This window comes from Odocoileus virginianus, chromosome 6, assembly GCF_023699985.2.
Source record: "Odocoileus virginianus isolate 20LAN1187 ecotype Illinois chromosome 6, Ovbor_1.2, whole genome shotgun sequence".
NCBI lineage: Eukaryota > Metazoa > Chordata > Mammalia > Artiodactyla > Cervidae > Odocoileus > Odocoileus virginianus.
The window spans coordinates 14,651,744-14,667,205 of record NC_069679.1 but is presented as its reverse complement, the minus strand read 5'-3'; the positions used below and the strand labels follow the sequence as shown (position 1 = coordinate 14,667,205).

General features: G+C 40.2%; 1 protein-coding gene and 1 pseudogene across 1 annotated transcript in view; both read left to right on the top strand.

Moving 5' to 3' along the window:
* The window catches only part of RNF212B (ring finger protein 212B), a 29,115-nt gene extending 14,181 nt beyond the window's left edge, over nt 1–14,934 (top strand). Inside the window, exons 8-15 of the mRNA XM_020909861.2 lie at nt 275–321; nt 557–599; nt 756–816; nt 1,207–1,255; nt 12,559–12,598; nt 12,895–12,995; nt 13,685–13,746; nt 14,607–14,934. Coding sequence (XP_020765520.2) covers nt 275–321; nt 557–599; nt 756–816; nt 1,207–1,255; nt 12,559–12,598; nt 12,895–12,995; nt 13,685–13,746; nt 14,607–14,657 — 454 coding nt within the window. The 3' untranslated portion in view covers nt 14,658–14,934. The remainder of the gene's footprint in view (nt 1–274; nt 322–556; nt 600–755; nt 817–1,206; nt 1,256–12,558; nt 12,599–12,894; nt 12,996–13,684; nt 13,747–14,606) is intronic.
* LOC110147975 (calcium-transporting ATPase type 2C member 1 pseudogene) lies at nt 7,150–10,300 on the top strand (annotated as a pseudogene).
* Nucleotides 14,935–15,462: the final 528 nt, after the last annotated feature.

The following is a 15,462-nucleotide window of genomic DNA, read 5'->3' as shown; positions in this document are numbered from 1 at the left end:
ATAGATATACGTAAAGTTAAGAATACCTGGTGAGGCACTAAGGGAAGGATGAAAGGACTTCAGAATTTCTATTACTGGCGATAAATAGAGAAGTGGAGAAGATTTCACTTAGGGAATTGGAGAGCCAAGGAGACCCATATGGAAACCTTGCTTCCACTATGCTCAGAGAGGAAGCTATTATTTTTATAAATAATGGTGTGATTGATCCTCTAGGGGTGGCACCAAGTTCTGCTTACAGAGATTAGAACTGCTTTTGTTTTTTCCTTCCTTGCAGGTTAAACACACCTCGGCCAGTGGGCATCACTTCTCCATCTCAGTCAGGTAGAGACCATGTTTTGCCCAAATATAAATGTGAGATAAATAAATATCCTTTTTCATAAACTATAAACCATAAGGAAGATGATTTCCTCTCAGAAAGCATAATGTGATTTTTCCTATTCTTATGTATGATATGGAAAGGCCAAACTCACAGATACCAACTTGCAATAGACAGGCCAGGCAAAACAGGGCACATCATTGATGGCAACTTTTCATCCTCCGTTTTATTCCCTTTTAGTTACTCCAAGACCCATTTCTCAGCATAGTGGCCAAGTGGTCAGGTGAGTAGAAAGCTACACAGAAGCATTAAAACTGTTGGCAGAAGATGGAAGATGAAATGCCTAGATGTGGCTGAGATAGGGACTGAGGAGACTTTACGTCTATAAAAGTTTAATACCAGGTTTGTTTGCTTTTCGTTTTTGTTTCACTTCATACAGTCGGTCCTCCTCAGTGGAGTCTACCCCTTATAGAATGGCTGGCTTTAGTAACTTGGGACAAGTAAGTAATGTTTACATTGTCTTTCCAGACTGAGATTTCTAATGCTAAATGAAAGCCAAGATTAAAGAAAGAATATTAAACTTTTATTGGTTTTAGCATGAATTGTCTCTCTTTTGGCAATGCAGACCTGATATTAGAAGCGGACCTAATTCATAGCTTGGAATGAATAGACGTGAAAATAGTGGACCACATTAACCGTGTCCATGATGTTAATTTTGGAAGGATTAAAATGTGGGTCTTAAAAAAAGTAATTAAATAAAATAAAATGTGGGTCTTTCTTGGACTTGTGTACCCACTCTGGGAGAACAACATATTCTTCAATGTATACATATCATGAAATATGGAAGCCAAAGAATCAGGATATATTTACTAATGTTATTTGTCCCTCAGGGAGCCAGAGGTCTTCAGGGAAGGAGCACTCCCAGGGATTCTTTTACTGGTAAGGGGGAGAAAAAGGTTTTCAGAAACCAACATATTCTGTAAAAGTACTAACAGATTTCGGGTTTTCTGTGCATAATATAATGCCATTTTACTTCCTTTTTCTCTAAACAGTGATCCCAAGTATCCAGACACTACTTTTGAATAATATTTCTGTTCTTAAACTGATAAGGAGAAAATTGAAACTTGAGTAATAGGAAGTCTTTAATTTTTCTGGTCAGGAGATAGAACTTTTGAGTAATTGACTTAAGTAATTGAGTAATTGGGTTTTTTTTAATTGCCACAAGATGGCAGTAGAAGTTAGATCTAAAAGAAGATTAACTGGTTGTCAATTTATGTTAGCCTGAAGAGTACCTGGCTTCTTCAGTTCAGTTCAGTTGAGTTGCTAAGTCATGTCCGACTTTTTGCGACCCCATGAACTGCAGCACGCCAGGCCTCCCTATCCATCACCAACTCCCGGAGTTTACCCAAACTTATGTCCATTGAGTCGGTGATGTCATCCAATCATATCATCCTCTGTTGTCTCCTTCTCCTCTTGCCCTCAATCTTTCCCAGCATCAGGGTCTTTTCAAATGAATCAGCTCTTAACATCAGGTGGCCAAAGTATTGGAGTTTCAACTTCAATATCAGTCCTTCCAATGAACACCCAGGACTGATCTCCGTTACGATGGACTGGTTGGATCTCCTTGCAGTCCAGGGGACTCTCAAGAGTCTTCTCTAACACCACAGTTCAAACGCATCAATTCTTCGGCGCTCAGCTTTATAGTCCAACTCTCACATCCATACATGACCATTGGGAAAACCATAGCCTTGACTAGACTATGTCTCTGCTTTTTAAAATGCTGTCTAGGTTGGTCATAGGTTGGTCATAATTTTTCTTCCAAGGAGTAAGTGTCTTTTAATTTCATGGCTGCAATCACCACCTGCAGTGATTTTGGAGCCAAAAAAATAAAGATAGTCAATGTTTCCACTGTTTCCCCATCTATTTGCCATGAAGTGACGGGACCGGATACCATGATCTTAATTTTCTGAATGTTGAACTTTAAGCCAACTTTTCCACTCTCCTCTTTTGCTTTCATCAAGAGGCTCTTTAGTTCTTCACTCTCTGCCATAAGGGTGGTGTCATCTGCATATCTGAGGTTATTGATATTTCTCCCGGCAATCTTGACTCCAGCTTGTGCTTCTTCCAGCCCAGCGTTTCTCATGATGTACTCCGCATATAAGTTAAATAAGCAGGATGACAATATACAGCCTTGATGGTACTCCTTTTCCTATTTGGAACCTATGTGTTGTTCCATGTCCAGTTCTAACTGTTGCTTCCTGACCTGCATACAGGTTTCTCAAGAGGCAGGTCAGGTGGTCTAGTATTCCCATTTCTTTCAGAATTTTCCACAGTTTATTGTGATCCACACAGTCAAAGGCTTTGGCATAGTCAATAAAGCAGAAATAGATATTTTTCTAGAACTCTCTTGCTTTTTCGATGATCCAGAGGATGTTAGCAATTTGATCTTTGGTTCCTCTTCCTTTTCTAAAACCAGCTTGAACATCTGAAAGTTCACAGTTCACATATCACTGAAGCCTGGCTTGGAGAATTTTGAGCATTACTTTACTACTCTGTGAGATGAGTGCAATTGTGTGGTAGTTTGAGCATTCTTTGGCATTGCCTTTCTTTGGGATTGGAATGAAAACTGACCTTTTCCATTCCTGTGGCCACTGCTGAGTTTTCCAAATTTGCTGACATACTGAGTGCAGCACTTTCACAGCATCATCTTTCAGGATTTGAAATAGCTCAACTGGAATTCCATCACCTCCACTAGCTTTGTTCATAGTGATGCTTTCTAAGGCCCACTTGACTTCACATTCCAGGATGTCTGGCTCTAGGTGAGTAATCACACCATCGTGATTATCTGGTTCGTGAAGATCTTTTTTGTACAGTTCTTCTGTGTATTCTTGCCACCTCTTCTTAATATCTTCTGCTTCTGTTAGGTCCATACCATTTCTGTTCTTTAGCGAGCCCATCTTTGCATGAAATGTTCCCTTGGTATCTCTAATTTTCTTAAAGAGATCTCTAGTCTTTCCCATTCTATTATTTTCCTCTATTTCTTTACACTGATCGCTGAGGAAGGCTTTCTTATCTCTCCTTGCTATTCTCTGGAACTCCGCATTCAAATGGGAATATATTTCCTTTTCTCCTTTGCTTTTTGCTTCTCTTCTTTTCACAGCTATTTGTAAGCCCTCCTCAGACAACCATTTTGCTTTTTTGCATTTCTTTTCCACGGGGATGGCCTTGATCCCTGTCTCCTGTACAATGTCACGAACCTCTGTCCATAGTGCATCAGGCACTCTATCAGATCTAGTCCCTTAAATCTATTTCTTACTTCCACTGTATAATCATAAGGGATTTGATTGAGGTCATACCTGAATGGTCTAGTGGTTTTCCCCACTTTTTTCAATGTAAGTCTGAATTTGGCAATAAGGAGTTCATGACCTGAGCTACAGTCAGCTCCCAGTCTTGTTTCTGCTGACTGTATAGAGCTTCTCCATCTTTGGCTGCAAAGAATATAATCAATCTGATTTCGGTGTTGGCCATCTGGTGGTGTCCATGTGTAGAGTCCTCTCTTGTGTTGTTGGAAGAGGGTGTTTGCTATGACCAGTGCATTCTCTTGGCAGAACTCTATTAGCCTTTTCCCTGCTTCATTCTGTATTCCAAGGCCAAATTTGCCTGTTACTCCAGTTGTTTCTTGACTTCCTACTTTTGCATTCCAGTCCCCTATAGTGAAAAGGTCATCTTTTTTGGGTGTTAGTTATAAAAGGTCTTGTAAGTCTTCATAGAACCGATCAACTTCAGTTTCTTCAGTGTTACTGGTTGGGGCATAGACTTGCATTACTGTGATATTGAATGGTTTGCCTTGGAAAGGAACAGAGATCATTCTGTCATTTTGGAGACTGCATCCAAGTAGTGCATTTTGGACTCTTCTGTTGACTATGAGAGATACTCCATTTCTTCTAAGGGATTCTTGCCCACAGTAGTAGATATAATGGTCATCTGAGTTAAATTCACCCATTCCAGTCCATTTTAGTTGGCTGATTCCTAGAATGTCACCGTTCACTCTTGCCATCTCCTGTTTGACCACTTCCAATTTGCCTTGATTCATGGACCTAACATTCCAGGTTCCTATGCAATATTGCTCTTTATAGCATCGAACCTTGCTTCTGTCATCAGTCCCATCCACAACTAGGTGTTGTTTTTGCTTTGGCTCCATCCCTTCATTCTTTCTGGAGTTATTTCTCCACTGATCTCCAGTAGCATATTGAGCACCTACTGACCTGGGGAATTTATCTTTCAGCGTCCTATCTTTTTGCCTTTTCATACTGCTCATGGGGTTAAGGCAAGAATACTGAAGTGGTTTGCCATTCTCTTCTCCAGTGGACCACATTCTGTCAGACCTCTCCACCATGACCCAGCTATCTTGGGTGGCCCCATATAGCATGGCCTAGTTTCATTGAGTTAGACAAGGCTGTGGTCCATGTGCTCAGACATAAAAATATTGCAGAGAAGAAATACTCTGCAAAACTCCAACTTAATTTCTTGTCTCTTTCCCCTTCGAACTATTATTCTTACTACTGTTTTTTAAGACATTAGTCAGTCCATAGAGAATACTTATCAGAAAGGATTTCCCTTTCTTTCCCAAGAGGCAGTTTTGAAATTCACAAATCTCTTCCTGAAATAGCCATTTTTGAAATTCACCAAATAGTCTCCCTCTGATTCTTTCATACTCATCCCTTTGAAGAGTAGGTGTCTTAGCCAATTTATTTCTGTCAAGTTAGTAGTAATGTTACTGATTTTAGTTATTTAAGGCTCTCTTTTTTTCTTGAACAACCTGGCTAAAGATTAGTCAAGTGTTTTAAACAACTCTAAGAGGGAAGTTTTAAAAATTTGTTATTGAACTATAGTTGATTTATAATATCATATAAGTTTCAGGTTTACAGCACAGCAATATATGTATATATATTTCAGATTCTTTTCCATTTAGGTTATTGTATAATATGAGTATAGTTCCCTGTGCTATACAGTAGGTCCTTGTTGGTAATCTAACTAACTATACATAGTAGTATGTATATGTTAGTCCCAGCCTCCTAATTTATCCCTCCCATTACCCCCTCAGGATTAGTGAATTTTGTTGATCATTTCAAAGAACCAACTTTTTGTTTTCTTGATTTTTCTCTATTATTTTCCTATTCTCTATTTCATTTATTTTTGCTCTAATCTTTTTCTTTCCTTCTGGTTTTGGGTTTGGTTCTTCTTATTTCTTAAAGTGGAAGGTTTCATTATTGACTTAAGATCTGCTTTTTTAATATAGATGTTTACAGTTATGTTTCACTCTGAGCACTGCTTTCACTGCATCTTTCAAGGATTGTGTTTTTGTTTTCATTCATCTCAAAGTATTTTCTAACTTCTGTGATTTTTTTTTGTTTGATCCACTAGTTATTTAGCAGTGTTGATTATCCATATAATTGTTAATTTCCCAAATTTCCTCCTGTTTTTTAATTTCATTTCACTGTTGTTGGACAACATATTTTGTATGATTTAGATCCTTTTAAATGTATGGCCTAAAGTATTGTCTATCCTGGGGAATGTTCCGGGCACACTTGAAAAGAATGTATATTCTGCTGTTGTAGGGTGGAGTGTTCTATAGATGTCTGCTAATTTAGTTTGTAGGTAGTGTTGATGTGTTTTAAAAAAATATTTATTTGTTTGGCTGCAACAGATCTTAGCTGTGTTGCGGCATGCAGGATCTTTCGTTGTGGTTTCTCGCTGGTTGTGGCTTGGGTTCCAGAGTGTAGGCTCTGTAGTTGTAGCACGTAGGCTTAGCTGCCCCACAGCATGTGGGATCTTAGTTCTCTGACCAGGGATCAAACTTGTGTCTCCTGCATTGGCGAGCAGATTTTTAACCACTGGACCACCAGGAAAGTCCTTATAATGTTGTTTAAATCTTCTGTTTTCCTGCTGATCTTGTCTAGTTGTTTTATCCATTATCAAGGAGTATCTTAATTTCTCCTTCATTTTTGAAAGATAGTTTTGCTGGATTTAAAACTTTTGGTTGACATTGTTTCATTTAGCGTTTTGAATATGTTATCCTCCTATGTTCTGGCCTCCATGGTTTCTGAGGAGAAATCAGTGCCAGTTTTATTGAGAATCCCTTGCATGTGATGAATGGCTTCTCTCTTGCTGCTTTCAAGGTTCCTCTCTTTTTTTTTTTGTCTTTAGCTTTCAGCAGTTTATGATGCATCCAGGTATGGATCTCTTTGATTTATCATCTTTGGGATTTGTTGAGCTTCTTGGATTTATAGATTAATATTTTCATCAATTGGGAAGTTGTCAGCCCTTATATCTTCAGATAATTCTCTCTGCCCCTTGTCCTCTGTTTTCCTTCTGGGACTCCCATTTTGTACGTGCTGGTATGCTTGATGGTATTCCATCAAATTTTCCGAGGCTCTGTTCATTATTTGTCATTCCTTTTTATTTATCTTCCTCAGACAGGATAATCTCAATTGAATTATCTTCAAATTTGCTAACTCTGAGTGCGGGGCGGACCCCGGGTGCGGGGCGCGCCGGGGCGGCGGGCGGCGGGCAGGGCGGACCCCAGGAGGCGGAGGCGGGAGCAGGCCAGCACGGCCGCATCGAGCCCGGGCCCGCTCGAGACCGGTCTCCTCACTTGCTCCCCTTCCCGCCCCGCCCGCAGTCCCGGTAACCGCCCTCACGTCGGGAGAGGCGCCGGGAGAGGCGCCCGTACAGCGCCGCCGCTTGGCAAGCCGCTTCTGCGACCTTGCGGATGCTGCTGGTAGGGGTGGTGGGCGCAGCCGCGGGCGCGTGGCCGGGAGCGGGGGTGATGGCCTGGGATTCCGGGGGCTTCTCTTGTTCTCTTCCTCTCCTTCTTCCCAGTGTGGCCGCTGCTGAAACTAAAGACTTTGTAGCCATCAACCCAAGTGCAGTTTCGATGGAAGATGAAGGTTGCACGTTTTCAAAAAATTTCTAATGCTGAAAATGAGACAATGATTCCAGTATTGACATCAAAAAAAAGCAAGTGAATTACCAGTCAGTGAAGTTGCAGGCATTCTCCAAGCTGATCTTCAGAATGGTCTAAACAAATGTGAAGTAAGTCATAGGAGAGCCTTCCATGGCTGGAATGAGTTTGATATCAGTGAAGATGAGCCACTGTGGAAGAAGTATATTTCTCAGTTTAAAAATCCCCTTATTATGCTGCTTCTGGCTTCTGCAGTCATCAGTGTTTTAATGCATCAGTTTGATGATGCTGTCAGTATCACTGTGGCAATACTTATCGTTGTTACGGTCGCCTTTGTTCCGGAATATCGTTCAGAAAAATCTCTTGAAGAACTAAATAAACTTATGCCACCAGAATGCCATTGTGTGCGTGAAGGAAAATTGGAGCATACACTTGCACGAGACTTAGTTCCAGGTGATACAGTTTGCCTTTCAGTTGGTGACAGGGTTCCTGCTGACTTGCGCTTGTTTGAGGCTGTGGATCTTTCTGTTGATGAGTCCAGCTTGACAGGAGAGACAACACCTTGTTCTAAGGTGACAGCTCCTCAGCCGGCTGCTACTAATGGAGATCTTGCATCAAGGAGTAACATTGCCTTCGTGGGAACACTGGTCAGATGTGGCAAAGCAAAGGGTATTGTCACTGGAACAGGAGAAAATTCTGAATTTGGAGAAGTTTTTTAAAATGATGCAAGCAGAAGAAGCACCAAAAACCTCTCTGCAGAAGAGCATGGACCTTTTAGGAAAACAACTTTCCTTTTACTCCTTTGGTATAATAGGTATCATCATGTTGGTTGGCTGGTTACTAGGAAAAGACATACTGGAAATGTTCACTATTAGTGTAAGTTTGGCTGTAGCAGCAATTCCTGAAGGTCTTCCCATTGTGGTCACAGTGACTCTAGCCCTTGGTGTTATGAGAATGGTGAAGAAGAGGGCGATTGTGAAAAAACTACCTATTGTTGAAACTCTGGGTTGCTGTAATGTGATTTGTTCAGATAAGACTGGAACACTGACCAAGAATGAAATGACTGTTACCCACATGTTTACTTCCGATGGCCTGCGTGCTGAGGTTACTGGAGTTGGCTACAATCCATTTGGGGAAGTGATTGTTGATGGTGATGTTGTCCATGGATTCTATAACCTATCTGTTAGCAGAATTGTTGAGGCTGGCTGTGTGTGCAATGATGCTGTAATTAGAAATAACACTCTAATGGGGAAACCAACGGAAGGAGCCTTAATTGCTCTTGCAATGAAGATGGGTCTTGATGGACTGCAACAGGATTATATCAGAAAAGCCGAATACCCTTTTAGCTCTGAGCCGAAGTGGATGGCTGTTAAGTGTGTGCACCGAACACAACAGGACAGACCAGAGATTTGTTATATGAAGGGTGCTTATGAACAGGTGATTAAGTATTGTACTACGTATCACAGCAAAGGGCAGACCTTGGCACTCACCCAGCATCAGAGAGATCTGTACCAGCAGGAGAAGGCCCAGATGGGCTCTGCAGGGCTCAGAGTTCTTGCTTTGGCTTCTGGTCCTGAATTGGGACAACTGACGTTCCTTGGTCTTGTGGGAATCATTGATCCTCCTAGAACTGGTGTGAAAGAAGCTATTACAACACTCATTGCCTCGGGAGTGTCAATAAAAATGATTACTGGAGACTCACAGGAGACTGCAGTTGCCATCGCTCGTCGTCTGGGATTATATTCCAAAACCTCCCAGTCAGTCTTAGGAGAAGAAATAGATGCAATGGATGTCCAGCAACTTTCACAAATAGTGCCAAAGGTTGCAGTGTTTTACAGAGCTAGCCCAAGGCATAAGATGAAAATTATCAAGTCTCTGCAGAAGAACGGGTCGGTTGTGGCCATGACAGGAGATGGAGTAAATGATGCAGTTGCTCTGAAGGCTGCAGACATTGGAGTTGCGATGGGTCAGACTGGCACAGATGTTTGCAAAGAGGCAGCTGACATGATCCTGGTGGATGATGATTTCCAAACCATCATGTCTGCAGTTGAAGAGGGTAAAGGGATTTATAATAACATTAAAAATTTTGTTAGATTCCAGCTGAGCATGAGTATAGCAGCATTAACTTTAATCTCACTGGCTACATTAATGAACTTTCCCAATCCTCTCAATGCCATGCAGATTTTGTGGATCAATATTATTATGGATGGACCTCCAGCTCAGAGCCTTGGAGTAGGACCAGTGGATAAAGATGTCATTCGTAAACCTCCACGCAACTGGAAAGACAGCATTTTGACCAAAAACCTGATACTTAAAATACTTGTTTCCTCAATAATCATTGTTTGTGGGACTTTGTTTGTCTTCTGGCGGGAGCTGCGAGACAATGTGATAACACCTTGGGACACAACAATGACTTTCACGTGCTTTGTGTTTTTTGACATGTTCAATGCACTGAGTTCCAGATCGCAGACCGAATCTGTGTTTGAGATTGGACTCTGAAGTAATAAAATGTTTTGCTATGCAGTTCTTGGATCCATCATGGGACAGTTATTAGTTATTTACTTTCCTCCACTTCAGAAAGTTTTTCAGACTGAGAGCCTAAGTATACTGGACTTACTGTTTCTTCTGGGTCTCACCTCGTCGGTGTGCATAGTGGCAGAAATCATCAAGAAGGTTGAGAGGAGCAGAGAGAAGATCCAGAAGCCTGTTAGCTCGACATCGTTGTCTTTTCTTGAAGTATGATGCATATTGCATTCTTTTATTTGCAAACTAGGAATTGCAGTCTGAGGATCATTTAGAAGGGCAAGTTCAAGAGGAAAAAATGAAGATTTGAGAACTTTTGAACTTTTTATTGACTAAAAATGAGTGTTAAAGACTTGAGACTTTAACCTGCTGACAGTCCCAAATGAAATTATGTAACTTTGGTAACATTTTCCTTGATTTAAATTGGCTTTTGCAATTGAATGGAACTTCATAAAGTGTATGGGCAGTTATTTAATTAAAAAAAAAAAAAGGTAAAACCTGAACCACCTTCTGCACTTAAAGAGGTCTAACAGTTCAAATACACTATCTATTCTAGATAGATATGATTTTAAAAAAATTTTTAAATATTGTACTATTTATGGTGGTGGGGCTTTCTTACTAATACACAAATAAATTTAATCATTTCAAAGGCATTCTGTTTGGTTTAGGAAGTTAATTCCCAGGAGTGCCATATTTCAGCTACTGTATGTCCTTTTCCCTGCAGTGTAAGCAGTTCAGCTACCTTGTGTTAGCATTTTTGTATCTCACGTTTTTTGCACAGGATGTGACCACTGTCAGATCACTGTTCTTTTCTTTCTTTTTGTGATTGAAAAGCCTATACTGCAGTTTGAAGTAAATGTTTGCTTTTCTTAAAAACAAACAAACAAACAAACAAATTTGCTGACTCTTTCTTCTGCCTGCTCATATCTCTAGTGAAGTTTACAATTTAGTTAGCTTTTACTTATCAATTCCAGAATTTATATTTACTTAGTATTCTCTATTTGGTGAGACCATTGTCATACTTTCATTTAGTGCTCTAGACATGGTTTTCTTTAGTTATCTGAATATGTTTAAAATAGTTGGTTTAAAGGCTTTCCCTTAAAAGTCTAATGTATCTGTGCGTGCGTGCATGCGTGTGCATGCTAAGTAACTTCAGTCATGTCCAACTCTTTGCAGCCCTATGGACTGTAGCTCACAGGCTCCTCTGTCCATGGGATTCTCCAGGCAAGAATACTGGAGTGGGTTGCCATGCCCTCCTATTGTATCTAGGCTTCCTCAAAGACAGTTTCTACTGCTTTTTTCCTTTCCTTTTGTAGGTTCTACTTTCTTGTTTCTTTCATGCCTTATAATTGTTGAAAACTAGACAGCTAAATTATATAACACGGCAACCCTAAGAATCAGGTACTCCCTTGCCTCCCAGCGTTTGTTGTTGTTTGTCATTGTTGTTTAGTGACTTTCTAAAACTAATTCTGTAAAATCTGTTTTCTTTGTCATGTGTGGCCACTGAAGTCTCTTTTCAGTTAGCTTAGTGGTCAGCTAATGATTGGACAGAGATTTCCTTAAACACCTGATACCAGTAACTCTCAGTGTGTGCTAAAGGACTGTATATTGAGGTGCACTTTCAACACTCAGGCAGTTGACTCCTGTGCTGTAGCCTTCCCTTTCTGCTTGTGTGACCTCTACGTAAGCCCAGGATGACAGCTTAGGGTGTTTTTAGGTCTTTTCTGAGCGTGCATATAGCCCTGTGCACATGGCCTCGATTCCCAAGAACCTGTTGTTCCTTTTCAAAGTCCCTGAAGACAACTCATTCCATAGCTTCCTTTTGATGCTTTTTGATTAGACTTTTATTTGTTCCAATTGATAGTCACCTCAGGCAGCCTAAACAAATACCTCTAGTTGTTTGCAACAAACACTCCTGGGAGAAAGGCTTTTCACACTTGGTGAACTCTAAGCTCCAAGTCCTAGTAAGTTTGGCTCTTTGTTGTTCAGTTGCTAAGTCATAAACTCTTTACGACCTCATGGACTGCCGCACGCCAGTTTGGCATCAAGTCAAGTCAAATAAAGGCAGCCTTGCAAGTGAAATCTTCCAGTGAACTGCTAGACAGGTGAAGTAATGACAGTTTTCTGGGAATGAGGCTTTGAAAGAGTTCTAACCCCATTCCATCCCCTATGATGACGGCCAGACTTGGTTTTCAATGCTTCCATTGAGCTGGAGAGGGAAAAGTGGGACTAGGGCAAGTTAAAATGTCCCAAAGCTCACTGTTCTCATTCACATTCAGTTATTTTTCTGGAATAAACTTTCCCCAGATTGTTAAAGATGCTTTGTTAATTTCCATAATTCTGAAAGTAGTCGACTGACAATTTTTGCCAGATTTCTCATTCCTTTTATGGAGAGACTCTGTGGAGGTCCTTACTCTGCCATTTTTATTGATGTCACCAATTTAATGACCCATTGTGTTTAGACATTCTTTCTGGTAATCTTCAACTTAGAGGGAAATCAAGGCACAGATACATTAGAGCACATCAGAGCAGTGTGCTCATGATCCTAGCCTACAAACTCATGAAAGAGAGAAGACAATTCCATAATGATTCACTGCAAGGTGATTTGTGGGCTTTTTCACTTGCCTTTAGCCCCAAAGCCTAACATATATACTGAAAATCTTTGATCCCCAGTTCCTTTACCCTGGTCCCCAGAATATCTGGATCTCTTCTCAGTTCATAGATTATCTCACAGACTCGTTTTTATGCTTCCCAGAAACCCCTTCACCAGCTTCTACTCACAGCCTATCTTATAGGTAAGTAATACTGTTTCCTTTCACTTGAGATCTGTTCCCACTGACATTCTGCCAGCAGCCCTGGAGTTATTTCTCCACTGACTTGTACTACTGAAATTTATAATCTACTTTGTAAACAAAAGAGAAGATAGAATAGTACTGTGTCTAATACATATCTAAATTATTTAATTGTATTCGCAGTTGCAAGCAGGGGATTTATTTCCTCTGTGGCTTAAATGTGTAGGCTCTTCCTTTACACATGCTTTTTACTTTAACTTTTCCTTTTTTCTGTTGATGCTCTTGTTTCCCCTCTTTAGAGCTTCATCTGTCTCCTCTGGACAGGGGGTCTTTTCTTTCAGACCATCTCTAAATGGTGGGGATTCAGGTCACACAAGAGTCTTCACCCCTAATAATTCAGGTAAGTTAATTTAACATTCCTAAAGAAGTGGCGCTTCAACTATCAACATATATACTAAAATGACAATTTCAAGGTGAAAAGAAGTTTTTTTTTTAACATGTTATTCTAGACCCTGGAAAAGCATTGTCTCAAGTTGTCCCCCTTAATTTTCTTTAAGACCATTTCCTTCACAGTGAAGGCAGGCTTTGGATTGTGCCTAATTTTCACTCATCTTATCCCAGGAATCAAAGTCTGCTGTAATATTTAGCCAGAAGATTGGTCTATAATATTAAACTGGCTTTTTTTTTTTCTGTTGCTTTTGAGATCCCTATGTTGGAACACTGCTGGGGGCTCAGTGCTCAATTAAAATGATAAACCAGCATCTTTTTTCTCCTCATGTTTCTAAGATATTTCTGCCACCAGTCCTTGTGATAAGGGTCTGTCATCTTCCATAGCTCACCAAAATCTTGATGTTGTCTTTACATCTTTCTCTTCATAGTTAAATTCAAATCTCAGACCTCCATGTCAGTACCCCATCCTCAAAGGAAAATAATGAACCTTATAACTCTTGAGTTACTTAGCTAACAGCCTTTTCTCTTCTGAGTAGTGTACTACAGATTAAGAACCACTTATTTAACCTGATCCATAATTAACAATACTGAGGAAATGCTCTAGGAAGTTATCTTTCATCATTCCATTCCATCCTTAAGGTCAGAGGCAGAACAGAACCACACTGGAGAGCCTTCCTGGTTTCCAGCTACCACTCCTACAGGTGAGCCCTAGCTGGTCTAACTTGTCTGCACATGAAAACCTCAGTTAGGCCTGCACACTAAATGCCTCATTTATCACTAAATGTTAAGGTGATAAAATGTAACAAGTGAAGAGGGAGGTGGATTTCAAGTGTGGTAATCATATGCACACAATTTTTCAGAGTGGTCTTAGTTTCAAAGGTTCTATTCTACTGTCAGATTGGCCTCCTGGTTTGGGGTTTAAAAATTATGTCACACAGTTGTTGTTATGGTTGTTTTTTAAAAGTCTAAAAAAAATAAGTCTATCTTTCGGAGATGTATACTAAAATATTTATAGATAGAAAGTTAAATGATTGTCCTAGTTTTGCTTTAGCTTCATCTAGTGGAGCAGGGTAGTGTGAGGGAGCAGAAATCAAAGAAAATTTGCCATGAGTTAACTGTTGAAGTTGGGTGATGGGTATGTGTGAATTCATTATATTACTGTTTATATATATATATATATATATATTACTGTTTTTGTATTAAGAGTTATTGAAGAAAGTACCACTTACCCAGAGACATAATTCTGCCTCCCTGGTAATGGTCTCTGGGTATGGTAGTCATGTTCCAGGTTTCCCCAGTTTGATTTCAGAAATATTCTACCTTATCACCATAAACCAACTGAAACATTCCAGTTTCATAAGTAGCGACATAGCCTTTGTCACACTGGACGTATCAAATCTTATAAGTTTTCTTGCAATGAAGAAAACTATGGGGAAGCAACAGCAGTGGTTTACCGTCATGCTAAACTTCATATAATGACTTAAAAGGGCCTTACTTGCCCTTTTTTGTTATAAACGCCCTTAACTGCCTTCCTGTCCTGTGCTGCAATCTCTACCAACAGAGGCAGATGGGATTAGCCAGAGGGAGAGAAGCATGGAACACTCCCAGATAGACCACCTTCAAGGTCTCACCTATGCATACTGCTGAAGGATGGACAGAGGCATCTCATACTCACTTAGGTGTGATGCCCTTGGAAAATGTACCCCTGCCTATGCACGTTTCATTCTGTACTTTCTCTCAACCTTTACCCTACACACACTGGATTACTTCCTATGAAAGTGATCAGGTCAGTCCTTCAGGAAGATGTTTATTATCTCTCTCACAGGATACAGATAGCTCCTTTATTTCCTGCAACTTGAAACAAAGGTTATAAAAACAGTTCTTGGTATCATTGGGGGGTGGGGTGGGGTGGGGTGATATACTTATTAACTATGTTTTATTTCTGGATTTCACTTTTTAGCTTTGTATATATTCTCTCATTGTCAGTGTTAACAAGCAATAACTGTTCCTTGGCCTTATTATAATTTTTCTACTTCCCTGTTGTTTCCTCTGTATCTAGATCCTGTTAAATATGTTGATTTTCCTTTCTTTCTGTTTGGTAACAGTTGGAGACATAGGCTTGAAGCCCTACTAAAGTATACAGATAATGAAACAAAGGGGATGCCCTTTTATTGCTACTGTAACTCTGTTGACGTCATAAACTCTCAAATGGTGGGATAAGCAAAGAACACTACCACTGAGATCAAACATTTATTCTTCTTTGGGTATTAAGGGGTAGAAATGAAGGATTAACTGGGTGGGCCATAGGCAGGTATACCTCAAGTGAAAATATTGGAAAACTGAAGATAGCATCCGCTAGAGATAATTGGGTCTTAGGAGTGAGCTTGTAGCTGAATAGGATCCCATTACCCTTTCTG